The sequence below is a fragment of the Pelophylax lessonae genome (assembly GCF_965119305.1).
Source record: "Pelophylax lessonae genome assembly, chromosome: 4".
Classification (NCBI taxonomy): Eukaryota; Metazoa; Chordata; class Amphibia; order Anura; family Ranidae; genus Pelophylax; species Pelophylax lessonae.
This window is the reverse complement of record NC_138771.1, coordinates 551,765,538-551,780,826: the sequence shown is the minus strand read 5'-3', so window position 1 is coordinate 551,780,826 and position 15,289 is coordinate 551,765,538. Positions and strand designations below refer to the sequence as shown.

General features: G+C 49.1%; 1 protein-coding gene across 1 annotated transcript in view; it reads right to left on the bottom strand.

The window, feature by feature from the left end:
• Positions 1-15,159, bottom strand: part of CKAP2L (cytoskeleton associated protein 2 like) — a gene marked incomplete at its 5' end in the record, with an annotated part of 112,941 nt that extends 97,782 nt beyond the window's left edge. Inside the window, 3 exons of the mRNA XM_082253677.1 lie at positions 14,058-14,237; positions 14,582-14,672; positions 15,142-15,159. Coding sequence (XP_082109803.1) covers positions 14,058-14,237; positions 14,582-14,672; positions 15,142-15,159 — 289 coding nt within the window. The remainder of the gene's footprint in view (positions 1-14,057; positions 14,238-14,581; positions 14,673-15,141) is intronic.
• Positions 15,160-15,289: the final 130 nt, after the last annotated feature.

Sequence of the window (15,289 nt, the reverse complement as noted above, 5' to 3'; positions counted from 1 at the left end):
GAACACAACCTTTGTGGGGTACAGTGAACACAATCTTTGTGGGGTGCAGTGAACAAAACCTTTGTGGGGTACAGTGAACACAATCTTTGTGGGGTACAGTGAACACAATCTTTGTGGGGTGCAGTGAACAAAACCTTTGTGGGGTACAGTGAACACAATCTTTGTGGGGTGCAGTGAACAAAACCTTTGTGGGGTACAGTGAACACAATCTTTGTGGGGTGCAGTGAAGACAATCCTTTTGGAGTGCAGTGAACAAAATCTTTGTGGGGTACAGTGAACACAATCTTTGTGGGGTGCAGTGAACAAAATCTTTGTGGGGTACAGTGAACACAATCTTTGTGGGGTGCAGTGAAGACAATCCTTGTGGGGTGCAGTGAAGACAATCCTTGTGGGGTGCAGTGAACAAAATCTTTGGGGGGTACAGTGAACACAATCTTTGTGGGGTGCAGTGAACACAATCTTTGTGGGGTGCAGTGAACACAATCTTTGTGGGGTGCAGTGAAGACAATCCTTTTGGAGTGCAGTGAACACAATCTTTGTGGGGTACAGTGAACACAATCTTTGTGGGGTGCAGTGAAGACAATCCTTGTGGGGTGCAGTGAAGACAATCCTTGTGGGGTGCAGTGAACAAAATCTTTGGGGGGTACAGTGAACACAATCTTTGTGGGGTGCAGTGAACAAAACCTTTGTGGGGTACAGTGAACACAATCTTTGTGGGGTGCAGTGAAGACAATCCTTTTGGAGTGCAGTGAACACAATCTTTGTGGGGTACAGTGAACACAATCTTTGTGGGGTGCAGTGAACAAAACCTTTGTGGGGTGCAGTGAACAAAACCTTTGTGGGGTACAGTGAACACAATCTTTGTGGGGTGCAGTGAACACAATCTTTGTGGGGTGCAGTGAACACAACCTTTGTGGGGTGCAGTGAACACAATCTTTGTGGGGTGCAGTGAACAAAACCTTTGTGGGGTACAGTGAACACAATCTTTGTGGGGTACAGTGAACACAATCTTTGTGGGGTGCAGTGAACAAAACCTTTGTGGGGTACAGTGAACACAATCTTTGTGGGGTGCAGTGAACAAAACCTTTGTGGGGTACAGTGAACACAATCTTTGTGGGGTGCAGAGAAGACAATCCTTTTGGAGTGCAGTGAACACAATCTTTGTGGGGTACAGTGAACACAATCTTTGTGGGGTGCAGTGAACAAAACCTTTGTGGGGTGCAGTGAACACAATCTTTGTGGGGTGCAGTGAAGACAATCCTTGTGGGGTGCAGTGAAGACAATCCTTGTGGGGTGCAGTGAAGACAAACAATCCTTGTGGGGTGCAGTGAACAAAATCTTTGGGGGGTACAGTGAACACAATCTTTGTGGGGTGCAGTGAACAAAACCTTTGTGGGGTACAGTGAACACAATCTTTGTGGGGTGCAGTGAACAAAACCTTTGTGGGGTACAGTGAACACAATCTTTGTGGGGTGCAGTGAAGACAATCCTTTTGGAGTGCAGTGAACACAATCTTTGTGGGGTACAGTGAACAAAACCTTTGTGGGGTACAGTGAACACAATCTTTGTGGGGTGCAGAGAAGACAATCCTTTTGGGGTGCAGTGAACACAATCTTTGTGGGGTACAGTGAACACAATCTTTGTGGGGTGCAGTGAACAAAACCTTTGTGGGGTACAGTGAACACAATCTTTGTGGGGTGCAGTGAACAAAACCTTTGTGGGGTACAGTGAACAAAACCTTTGTGGGGTACAGTGAACACAATCTTTGTGGGGTACAGTGAACACAATCTTTGTGGGGTACAGTGAACACAATCTCATACTTCTGAAGCTTTGAGGGTGCTGCCTGTTCTATACTCCTCCTCCTCCTCCTTCTCCTCATCCATCCTTTTAGGTGTACAAACAATAGTAATTGGGGCCTAGTGTGCTTCTGTACGTGTGAAAAACATACACTTTTTTTGATCATATTTCCTATTCCGTTATTCAATAAAAACCTTTGGGGCTCAATTAAATTGCGGAATAGTCTGTGTCGGTACGTGTGAGATCCACCTTTCCAAGTTTTTGGGGTTCATCTCATACTTCTTAAGCTTTGAGGGTGCTGCCTGTTCTATACTCCTCCTCCTCCTCTTCCTCATCCATCCTTTTAGGTGTACAAACAATAGTAATTGGGGCCTAGTGTGCTTCTGTACGTGTGAAAAACATACACTTTTTTTTGATCATATTTCCTATTCCGCTATTCAATAAAAACCTTTGGGGCTCAATTAAATTGCGGAATAGTCTGTGTCGGTACATGTGAGATCCACCTTTCCAAGTTTTTGGGGTTCATCTCATACTTCTGAAGCTTTGAGGGTGCTGCCTGTTCTATACTCCTCCTCCTCCTCCTCCTCATCCATCCTTTTAGGTGTACAAACAATAGTAATTGGGGCCTAGTGTGCTTCTGTACGTGTGAAAAACATACACTTTTTTTTGATCATATTTCCTATTCCGCTATTCAATAAAAACCTTTGGGGCTCAATTAAATTGCGGAATAGTCTGTGTCGGTACGTGTGAGATCCACCTTTCCAAGTTTTTGGGGTTCATCTCATACTTCTGAAGCTTTGAGGGTGCTGCCTGTTCTATACTCCTCCTCCTCCTCCTCCTCATCCATCCTTTTAGGTGTACAAACAATAGTAATTGGGGCCTAGTGTGCTTCTGTACGTGTGAAAAACATACACTTTTTTGATCATATTTCCTATTCCGCTATTCAATAAAAACCTTTGGGGCTCAATTAAATTGCGGAATAGTCTGTGTTGGTACGTGTGATATCCACCTTTCCAAGTTTTTGGGGTTCATCTCATACTTCTGAAGCTTTGAGGGTGCTGCCTGTTCTATACTCCTCCTCCTCCTCTTCCTCATCCATCCTTTTAGGTGTACAAACAATAGTAATTGGGGCCTAGTGTGCTTCTGTACGTGTGAAAAACATACACTTTTTTTGATCATATTTCCTATTCCGTTATTCAATAAAAATCTTTGGGGCTCAATTAAATTGCGGAATAGTCTGTGTCGGTACGTGTGAGATCCACCTTTCCAAGTTTTTGGGGTTCATCTCATACTTGTGAAGCTTTGAGGGTGCTGCCTGTTCTATACTCCTCCTCCTCCTCTTCCTCATCCATCCTTTTAGGTGTACAAACAATAGTAATTGGGGCCTAGTGTGCTTCTGTACGTGTGAAAAACATACACTTTTTTTTGATCATATTTCCTATTCCGCTATTCAATAAAAACCTTTGGGGCTCAATTAAATTGCGGAATAGTCTGTGTCGGTACGTGTGAGATCCACCTTTCCAAGTTTTTGGGGTTCATCTCATACTTCTGAAGCTTTGAGGGTGCTGCCTGTTCTATACTCCTCCTCCTCCTCTTCCTCATCCATCCTTTTAGGTGTACAAACAATAGTAATTGGGGCCTAGTGTGCTTCTGTACGTGTGAAAAAATACACTTTTTTTTGATCATATTTCCTATTCCGTTATTCAATAAAAACCTTTGGGGCTCAATTAAATTGCGGAATAGTCTGTGTCGGTACGTGTGAGATCCACCTTTCCAAGTTTTTGGGGTTCATCTCATACTTCTGAAGCTTTGAGGGTGCTGCCTGTTCTATACTCCTCCTCCTCCTCCTCCTCATCCATCCTTTTAGGTGTACAAACAATAGTAATTGGGGCCTAGTGTGCTTCTGTACGTGTGAAAAACATACACTTTTTTTTGATCATATTTCCTATTCCGCTATTCAATAAAAACCTTTTAAATTGCGGAATAGTCTGTGTCGGTACGTGTGAGATCCACCTTTCCAAGTTTTTGGGGTTCATCTCATACTTCTGAAGATTTTGAGGGTGCTGCCTGTTCCATAACTCTTCCTCATGCTCCCTTTAGGGTAGGAAAAAATTTAATCGGGCCTAGTCTGTGTTTGTACGTGTGAGATACACAGTTTTTTATCCTATTCCGCTATTCAATACACACCCTTTTGGTGTAAAAAACATTAAATTGCGGCATAGTTTGCATATTTGACTGTGAGATACACCCGTGCGATACTGTTCTTTTGTTCCGCTATTCAATAAAGACCTTTCTAGGGCAAGATCTTAAATTTCAGAAATATGAGGAGAGCGTCAAATAGGGGCCGTGGCCTGGGTCGTGGTGGTGCTGCTGCTAGAGCTCCTGTTGCAAGGAGAGGACGTGGTCGATCTGTGCCAGCTACACACACAAGTGAAACACCTTCCTCAAGTGTGAGTAGGCGACAGAACCTGCATCAGTATTTGGTAGGGCATCATACGCCCCTAGAAGTGATGAGGCCAGAACAAGTGGAGGCGATAGTAGATTGGTTTGCTGCTGACAGTGCCTCCAGTTCCTTCACATTGTCTCCCACCCAGTCTACTGCAGAAAGGTCACAGTTGGCCCCTGCAGCCGATGTCCAACCGTCTTTCACCTCACCCCCTTGCAAATCAGGCAAGCAGTCTGAGCCCCAAGCCATACAGCAGTCTCTTCTTCTTTTTGATGACTCTGTCAGCAGGGTTTCCCAGGGCCATCCACCTAGCCCTGCCCCAGAAGTGGAAGAGGTTGAGTGCAGCGATGCCCAACCACTTATTTCTCAAGATGAGTACATGCAAGGATCATCGCAGCACGTCTCCGATGATGACGAAACGCAGGTGCCAACTGCTGCGGCGTTCAGCATTGTGGAGGGCAGGGGTGAAGACTGGGTGGAAGATGATGTGGAGGACGATGAGGTCCTCGACCCCACATGGAATGAACGTCATGCAGGTGACCTGAGTAGTTTGGAGGAAGAGGCGGTGGTCGCACAGAGCCACCAGCACAGCAGAAGAGGGAGCAGGGTGCAGAAGCGGAGCGGCCGTGCCCTAGACACTACGCCCGCTACTGCCCAACGCAGCAAGGGAACGAGCGCACCAAAGTCAGCTCAAAGGAGTTCTCTAGCGTGGAAGTTCTTTAGAAAATGTGCTGATGACAGGACACGAGTGGTTTGCACCCTGTGCAATCAGAGCTTGAAGCGAGGCATAAACCTTCTCAACCTGAGCACAACCTGCATGATCAGGCATCTAAGTGCAAAGCACGAGCTGCAGTGGAGTACACACCTTCAAAACCAAGAAACGTCTCTGGCTCATCCTGCTTCCTCTTCTGCTGCAGTCTCGGCCGCTCCAGCCACATCTGTAGTGATACCGGCACCTGCCACCCCGCAAACAGACGATCTGTCAGCAACACCACCACCTGGGTCACCAACAACCATCTCCACAATGTCCCGTGGAAGCGTCCAGCTTTCCATCTCCCAAACACTTGAGAGGAAGAGGAAGTACCCCCCTACCCACCCGCGATCCCTGGCCCTGAATGCCAGCATTTCAAAATTATTGGCCTTTGAAATGCTGTCATTCCGTCTGGTGGAGACGCACAGTTTTAAAAACCTTATGTCGGTGGCTGTCCCACAGTACGTCGTGCCCAGCCGCCACTACTTTTCCAGGCAAGCCATCCCTTCCCTGCACAACCAAGTGGGGGAAAAAATCAGGTGTGCACTGCGCAACGCCATCTGTGCCAAGGTCCACCTAACTACCGATACGTGGACCAGTAAGCACGGTCAGGGGCGTTATATCTCCCTAACGGCACACTGGGTAAATGCAGTGGCGGATGGGCCTGAGGCGGATAGCAATTTGGCGCATGTCCTTCCACCACCGAGGATTGCAGGGCGCTTCAGTTTGCCTCCTGTTCCTAACTCCTCCTACTCCGCTTCCTCATCCTCTACCGCCTCCTCATCCGGACAGCGTAACACCTTCACCACCAACTTCAGCACGGCCAGGGGTAAACGACAGCAGGCAGTTTTACAACTTGCCTGTTTGGGGGACAAACCACACACCGCGCAGGAGTTGTGGAGGAGCATGGAACAGCAGACAAATGAGTGGTTGCTGCCAGCGAGCCTCAAGCCCGGCCTGGTGGTGTGCGATAACGGGAGAAATCTCATAGCAGCTCTGGGCCTAGCCGGTTTGACGCACATCCCTTGCCTGGCGCATGTGCTGAATTTGGTGGTGCAGAGGTTCCTTAAAAACTACCCCGATATGTCAGAGCTGCTGCAGAAAGTGCGGGCCGTTTGTGCGCACTTTCGGCGTTCTCACCCTGCTGCTGCTCGCCTGGCAGTGCTGCAGCGTAACTTCGGCCTTCCCGCTCACCGCCTCATATGTGACGTGCCCACAAGGTGGAACTCCACCTTGCACATGCTGGAAAGACTCTGCGAGCAGCAGCAGGCCATAGTGGAGTTTCAGCTGCAGCACGCAGGCGTCAGTCGCTCTGCGGAACAGCACCACTTCACCACCAATAACTGGGCCTCCATGCGAGACCTGTGTGCCTTGTTGCGCTGTTTTGAGTACTCCACCAACATGGCCAGTGGCAATGACGCCGTTCTCAGCTTAACTATCCCACTTCTATGCCTCCTTGAAAAAACAATTCGGGCGATGATGGAAGAGGATGTGGCACAGGATGAGGAGGAGGAGGAGGATGAAGAGGTAACATTTCCAAGGCTTTCAGGGCAGTCATTCGCAAGGGGCTCCGAGGGTGGGTTCCTGCACACACAAACGCCAGGGACACAATTGTCCAGCAGGGGCACAGTTCTGGAGGATGAGGAGGATGAGGAGGAGGAGGAGCTGGAGGAGGAGATGGAACCATGTTCACAGCAGGGTGGCACCCAGGCCAGCTCATGGCCATCACTGGTGCGTGGCTGGGGGGATACAGAGGACACGGACGATACACCTCCCACAGAGGACAGCCTTTCGTCGCCTCTGGGCAGCCTGGCACACATGAGCGATTACATGCTGCAGTGTCTCCACAACGACCGCCGAGTTGCCCACATTCTAACTTGTGCTGATTACTGGGTGGCCACGCTGCTGGATCCCCGTTACAAGGACAACGTACCATCCTTAATTCACTCACTGGAGTGCGATCGCAAGATGCGCGAGTACAAGCGCACGCTGGTAGACGCGATGCTGCTGGCATTCCCATCTGACAGCGGGGCCACAGTGGAAGCACAAGGCAGAGGAGGAGGAGGAGGAGGTCGCCAACTCAACCAGGGCACCGCCAGCACCTCAGAAGGCAGGGTTAGCATGGCCGAAATGTGGAAAAGCTTTGTCAGCACGCCACAACAAACAGCAGCACCAGCAGCTCAGATGGAACGTCTTAGCAGGAGGCAGCATTTTACCAACATGGTGGAGCAGTATGTGTGCACACGCCTACATGTAGTGAATGAGGGGTCTGCCCCCTTCAACTTCTGGGTCTCCAAATTGGGCACATGGCCTGAGCTTGCCCTTTACGCCTTGGAGGTGCTGGCGTGCCCTGCAGCCAGTGTATTATCTGAACGGGTATTTAGCACGGCTGGGGGTGTTATAACAGACAAGCGCAGCCGCCTGTCCAGAGACAATGTGGACAAGCTCACGTTCATTAAAATGAACCAGGCATGGATCCCACGGGACTTTTCCGTACCTTGTGCAGAATAGCAATGGATACCGACCTTACCCAGCCATTGTTCCATTTTTGCTCTTTCTCACTCTTTTGGGGTGTACCCTCATTTAAAATTTGTGAAAAGAAGCAGTGTTGGCTACCTCGTCCTCCTCCTCAGGGCCAGATTAACGTAGGGGCTATTGGAGCTGCAGCTCCATGCAGGCCCCTACCTTTTATATAGGCCCCGGGTTGGCCATATTCACTGTGACCGCTCTTCTGTCACTTGTAAACACAGAAGTCTGGCTTCTATGCTCGCTTCCCCAGGCAGCACCCTCAGAACCTCCCCACACAGCGCGAAGGCCGGACAAGGAGGGACAGTTGCCGATGCATGGATGTGTTTATGGGCTTCAGAGACAGCATCCCATGTTGAATTAGGCATGCATGGCTGCACCCTTCCTCCTCTGGGTGCATGCCAAGGCACGGCCCTTAAGGCCCTTCAAAATCCTCAGCACCAAGACCATGATGCTCCTAATCCGGCCCTGGTCCTCCTCCACCGCCGCTTCCACCTACACCGCCCATAGGTGTGCGCAGCCTATTGCATTAGGGTGTGCACCCCAAAGTTGAAATACACATGCATGTGTTTGCCTACATGTACATGGCCCCGATACATTACTCTCCCTGCTGGCAAAGAGAAATAGAGCAGAGCAGGTGCGAGGGAGATCTTTCCCATCTCCTCACTGGCAAACAGAGCGATAATGCTATGTGCCCTAGGTGATTAGGGTGTGCCCAGGTACACCAGGCACACCCTGTGCGCACGCCTATGACACCGCCACATCCACCACCACCTCAACCTCCCTCCTACTCCATATGGGCCTCGTCCTTCAGAGATGAAGAACATTGTTTTATTTTTCTGTTTTTTTTTTGTTGTTTTAAGTTATTTCCCTATCCACATTTGTTTGCAGAGCACTTGCCATGCTCTTAACTACGTTTTGCTGCCATTTGCAGCACTCTAGCCCTTTCCATTGGTGTTTTAGAGCCATTTTAGTGCCTTAAAGTTCGGGTCCCCATTGACTTCAATGGGGTTCGGTGTCCGGGAAAAGTTCGGTAAAAGTCCGGGACACGGACCCGGACTTTTTTTTAAAGTTCGGCCGAACCCGTCGAACACGGACATCTAGGTGTCCGCTCAACCCTATTCAGAACCATTTTTAGTTGACAGTGCATAAATGTTCACGAAATTTCTCGTCCGATATTTTTTTTTTTTTGCGACATTTGTTCCTAGACTTCCGGGTTTTCAGCAACTTCAGTTTGGTCTTTCGTATCAGATTTTTCACGGACGTACTGTGTACACATTAAACGAAAATTGGTCTTCTTGGGACGGACAATAAAAATTGTGGTGTTTGTCCCTCCGTTTTTTTTCGTTGAAAATGTCAGCATCGGCTGCTGAAAGTTGTGTACACACTAGCTGAAAATCGTACGATTTTACCTCGGACGGGAATTTTCGGCAGATTTTATACTAGTGTGTACCCCACTTTACACACAATACAGTGTAAAAACCCTTTTGCCTTTACAATTACTTTACTTACTCAATGGTTGCTGGTCTTGCCTGAAATCCTAATGCATACCTTCAAACAGTCCCTGATTCTGCAGAACTATCCCATGATTTTACAAAATCCCAGTGTCCCACAGATCTGAGCTATGTCCTGCTGCTGGGTGTCGTAGGAGGTCACACTCTGATTGCAAGCTGTTCCCTGATTGGTGCCCAGCACCTTGCCCCATGGCTCCAGAAATTACTTTCCACCACATGCTTCAGACATTACACATCCTCTTTGCAACTTTGCCCACAATGAGTAAAAAACAGGCCCGTTGAATCATGAAGAATGTCTTCTGGGGGCCGGTTAGACGGTTTATGGCACAGGATGTAGAAGACAAGGTTCTGGATGTCAGCGAACAAGCCTGATGTGTTGGCCTCTATGGCCTCCAAACCTCTCCCAGCTAATATGTATCAAAGGGGTTTACAGCAGTCAGTGCCCAGCATTCCTAATCCATTCTTATGCCAGCAAGCCACAACCTACTTCTTCCTCATCTGAACCTACAACATCGAGGAGTTCAGTGAAGGGCCCGAATGTCCATCTCCACACCTGTCCCTCCTTCCTCCATACTTGTACCCTCTTCCTCCCTTCCATCTGTATACTTTTCTTCTCTCTCATCTGTACATTCTTCTTCACACTTCCCTGTACCCTCTTCTTCCTCCAAACCTCTACTCTCTTTTTCCCTTTCACCTGTACCCTCTCCTTCCTCCTCCATACCCGTACCCTCTTTGTCCTCCACACCTGTACCCAGAGGCGGCTCTCTAATTAGGCAAATTAGGCGGTCGCCGAAGGCCTCGCACTCACAGGGGCCTCGCGGCCGCCTAATATGCCGAGTTACAGAGCCGCCTTTGAGGCTGGCAGCAGGGATCTCCCTGCCATCAGTACAGTCCCGACTCTGAGTCCCGACCAGTCTGTAAGCAGGATAATCTGCTACGATTCGGGGCTGTGATCAGGAGCAGCTCACCACGGAATGGGAGCTCACTGACATCTCCTGATCACAGCCAAATACTGGAGCCGCAGCGCTGACACTTCTCCCTCACAGACCACAGATGGGGGAGGAGAGAGAGCTGCTTCTGCTCCTCCACCCGACCTCTCCACCTGTGCTTGCCCCGCCCACACTCCCCAACAGTTTTCATCTCTGAAGATGAGGTATGGGCGGGAATAATTTGCAGACCAGGAACAAGAAGAGGAAAGATGGTGCCTGAATCCTGATCCCTCCATCCGTCCATCCATCCCTTCCAGTGAGTACTCTGATCTAAGGGGCACCCTTCCTCCATCTCTTTCCATTCCATTCTTTCTCCCTCTCCTCCTTTCTTTCTTTTCTGTCTGTCCCCCTGTCTGTCCATCTGTCTGTCCCCCTGTCTGTCCATCTGTCCCCCTGTCTGTCCATATGTCTGTCCCCCTGTCTGTCCATCTGTCCCCCTGTCTGTCCCCCTGTCTGTCCATCCGTCTGTCCGTCAGTCTGTCCGTCAGTCTGTCCCCATCTGTCCATCCATCTGTCCCCCTGTCTGTCTGTCTGTCCGTCTGTCCCCCTGTCTGTCTGTCTGTCTGTCCGTCTGTCCCCCTGTCTGTCCGTCCATCTGCCCCCCTGTCTGTCTGTCCATCTGTCCCACTGTCTGTCCGTCCGTCTGTCCCCCTGTCTGTCCGTCCGTCTGTTCCCCTGTCTGTCCGTCTGTCTGTCCCCCTGTCTGTCCCCCAGTCTGTCCCCCTGTCTGTCCCCCAGTCTGTCCGTCTGTCCCCCATCTGTCTGTCTGTCTGTCCCCGTCTGTCCGTCCATCTGTCCCCCCGTCTGTCCGTCCGTCTGTCCCCCCATCTGTCTGTCCGTCTGTCCGTCCGTCCGTCCGTCCCTCTGTCCGTCCGTCCGTCTGTCCCCCCGTCTGTCCGTCCGTCTGTCCCCCTGTCTGTCCGTCCGTCCGTCTGTCCCCCTGTTTGTCCGTCCGTCTGTCCCCCTGTCTGTCCGTCTGTCCCCCCGTCTGTCCGTCCGTCTGTCCCCCCGTCTGTCCGTCCGTCTGTCCCCCTGTCCGTCCGTCTGTCTGTCCCCCTGTCCATCCGTCCGTCTGTCCCCCTGTCCATCCGTCCGTCTGTCCCCCTGTCCGTCCGCCTGTCGGTCCGTCCGTCCCCCTGTCCGTCCGTCTGTCTGTCCCTCTGTCCCCCTGTCCCCCTGTCTGTCCCCCTGTCCCCCTGTCTGTCCCCCTGTCTGTCTTTCCCCCTCATGCAAGCACAAATCCTTCTTTTTTTTTTTTTACTATACAGACCAGGATCCCTCAGTTTCAATCCAGTTCTCCTTTACCCATCCCTCATCATCTACCCACTCCCCCCTTTTACCCCCTCCTCCTTCTCCCCTACCTCATGGTTCCCAGTCCCATCCTTCTCCTATTCATCCCATGTGATTTCCACAGTACACATCCCACCCACACAAGCAGCAGTAATTAGATGCTCGGCCTTGGGGTTCTTCCTTAACCTCTGCGAAGGGGGTGAGTGGGGCCTCATGTCTAAATTCTGCCTAAGGCCTCACAAAGCCTAGAGCCGCCTCTGCCTGTACCATCTTCTTCCTCCACAACTGTACCCTCTTCGTCCCTTTGACCTGTACCATCTTCTTCCCTGTCTACATCCGTACCCTCTTCCCCCCTCTCACCTGCAGCTTAAAATGTTTCTAGCAAATCTTACATACAAACAGGGATATTTGGTTCACATACATTGCAATACAAGTTCTAGGTGAACAACTGTGTCAAAGTGATGCCTCTCTGGCTAGTCCCTACTCTTCTCTGCAAAATACTTTCTTGCCTATAAAATACTACAGTGGATATAGCGCTTATATGGGACAAAGAGACACAATTGATGGAGAGTTACAGACTCTGGTCATTGACCTTCACTATACAGTATAAATTAGATATGTCTGTGCTTAACCACTTAAGCCCCGGAAGATTTTACCCCCATTCCGACCAGGGGGTATTTTGCGATTCGGCACTGCGTGACTTTAACGGACAATTGCGCGGTCGTGCGACGCTGTATCTAAACGAATTTGACGTCCTTTTTTTCCCACAAACAGAGCTTTCTTTTGGTGGTATTTGATCACCTGTGCGATTTTTTGATCACGCGCTATAAACAAAAAAAGAGCGTCAATTTTGCAAAAATAGCAATATTTTTCACATTTTTTTATATGAAATTCCCCAAAAAAAAAATTTAAAAATCAAAATTTTTTTACTTTTTCGGCCAATTTGTTTTATGCTACCTATGTTTGGTAAAAAAAATCGCAAAAAGCGTATTTTGATTGGTTTGCGCAAAAGTTATCGCGTTTACTAACAAAGGGAAAGATTTCTGTCATTTTTGTTGTTTTTTTTTTTTAACGTGTAATGGCGGCGATCTGCGATTTTTTTTGCGGTACTGCGACATTGGGGCGGACAGATCGGACCCTTGACTGACATTTTTGACACTTTTGGGGTTACCAGTGACATTTCTACAGTAATCAGTGCTATATATATGCACTGTTACTGTAAAAATACACTGGCAGGGAAGGGGTTAACTTTATTTGGGAGGGAGGGGCTGTGTGTATCCCTAGGGGCGTGCTTTCTACTGTGATTGGCTGGGGCTTGAGCTGTATGGACACTGATCAACGGATCTACATACTAGATCCGAGTGATCAGTATCCTAACAGCAAGGAGAATGACAGGTGGCTTGTTTACACAAGCTGCCTGACATTCTCCCTCTCCCCCGCCGATCGCCGAGTGACCGGCGGACATCGGGTCCGCCGGTCACACGCGCGGGGGGGTCCGTGACCACGCGGGAGCGGGAGCGCGCCTCCGGGGGCGCGCTCGCTCCCTAGACCCTCACAAGCTAGTGACGTAGCCCTACGTCACTTTGCCTGTGAGGGGCTGACTGCCGACGTAGATCGGCGTTAGGCAGTCGACAAGTGGTTAAATCCAAATAGTGTGCACATATTTATAAACCATCGGGTGCTAAAGGGGTGTGACCCAGTGGCGGAGGCAGAGGGCTAGCTGGGGTGGCAATTGCCACCCCAGACGAAGTCCTTGCCACCCCTGTTGCCACCCCGCTGTAAACATTACACTCATAGTTAGGGCTGAACGATAGTCAATGTGATATCGACTATCGTGCTGCGAGCATGGGCGATAGTCACATCGCCGAACATACGATACTCAGTGGTTGTAGAAGGTAGCAGAACAGAGCCCGACATCCGTCCCACATGTTCCGCCTGCCTGCAGCTAGTTCTCCTGACTGAGCGGTGAGCAGCGGCGCCGTGAGCAGCTGCACAGCTAACCAATCACGCGTGCCTGCACACCTTATTGGTTCGCTGTGCCGCTACTCACGACATGATTTGTTCGCTGTGCCGCGTTTACCGCTTGGTCAAGAGAACTAGCTGCGGGGCAAACTGAACATGTGGGATGGATGTCAGGCTGTGTTCTTCTACCTTAGTTAAGTCTCTCTGCATTGAAGGGGACACGGCATGCTGGTCACTACATTGATGGGGGGGTACGCTGGTCACTACATTGATGGGGGCTACGCTGGTCACTACATTGATGGGGGGGGCATGCTGGTCACTACATTGATGGTGGGCATGCTGGTCACTGCATTGATAGGGGGGCACGCTGGTCACTGCATTGATGGGGGGGCACGCTGGTCACTGCATGGGGGGGCACGCTGGTCACTGCATTGATGGGGGGGGCACGCTGGTCACTGCATTGATGGGGGGCACACTGGTCACTGCATTGAATGGGGGCATGCTGTAGTAACTCTGCATTGAATGGGGGCACACTGTAGTAACTCTGCATTGAATGGGGGCACACTGTAGTAACTCTGCATTGAATGGGGGCACGCTGTAGTAACTCTGCACTACTAAAAATGCGCGACGAAGAGGATCCTCCACAAAAAAATATCGCCACCCCTTTGCAACCCCTGTTTTAAAAGTCTAGCTCCGCCACTGGTGTGACCACTTGTTAACATTGAATTTCAAAATCAACCTTCTGTACACTGCTATACACTGCTCTTTTTCTTCCCTCTCACTTATACCGTCTTCTTCTTCATCCTCCACACCTGTCCCTTCTGAGTCTACCACCACATCAGCCTCTGCTCCTTCCTCAACATCTATCTCCTCTTCTACTTCCTCCAAACCGGTACCCTCTTTCTCATCCCCAATATCGGTACCCTCTTTCTCATGCCTGACACCTGTATCCCCTTTTATACCTACCAACAGTCCCAGATTATATGGGACTGGCCCAGGATTTGAGCAAAATTCCAGAAATTCTGCAATTCCATCAGTGTCTTACTGTGCTCTGTTTATATTTTGTTTTATTTTTAAAGTTAGTTTTTATTTTATGGTGATAATGCGTACCGAGTGTACTGTGAATAGGCTTAACTACTATATATTTAACCATGTTTGTTTGTGCCCCTTTGTTGCAATTTTAGCCATGTCCACGTGTCACCACTGTGCACTCTGTCAAAGTGGCCATCCTTCTCAAGTTCCAATGCTAAAAGGTATGCTAATGTTTGCTAACAAGTACATGTTCATGCTCATGCTGTCTGCCTACATAGAAGCAGGAGCAGGTCAGCACAAGTAGGATTGGCACTTCCAGGAGTGGTCAGATTCCTAAGTTTGTACATGTCACATCTTGGGAAAAACTGCAGAACGCAAAAGATTATCATTACAAAAAAATCTTGTTTCTATAACATTTATTTACATCAAAGTCTGTCATAAAAAATACAATAATTTTCATAAAAATGACAACTATATCTTATAAATAAAACATTTTTTATAGCATTTTTGTCCTCTTTGTGTATTCTGTGTGGTTATTTTAATACATTATAGTTCGTATTTGCCTTAGACTAATGGCCCGTGCACGCTATTTGGATTGAAAATCGGACGAAAAATAACGCTTTTGAAAAGATCGGACGATAATCGGCAATCACGACAGTTCGCCTGATATTATCCGGTCGTGCAAGCAAAAAAATGTTTATCTTATTAAAACACAGCGTACGATAATCGTATTATCAGTATGTTGTTCGTACGAAAAAAATGGTGAGCAGTAGATAGTGCATGAGCGGAAACTAAAGAATGACCCGTCACACGCTACAGCGTGGTTACGCATACCAGAAGCTTTTGGGGCATCGTACGAGAAAATTCGTATTGTAAGTAACCTCTCCCATTTGTGATATAATTGAGAGTGTACTAGCAACCAAACAAAAACGGACGGAACGTCGTCCGATTTTCGGATCGTGTGTACTGGGCATTAGGAAAA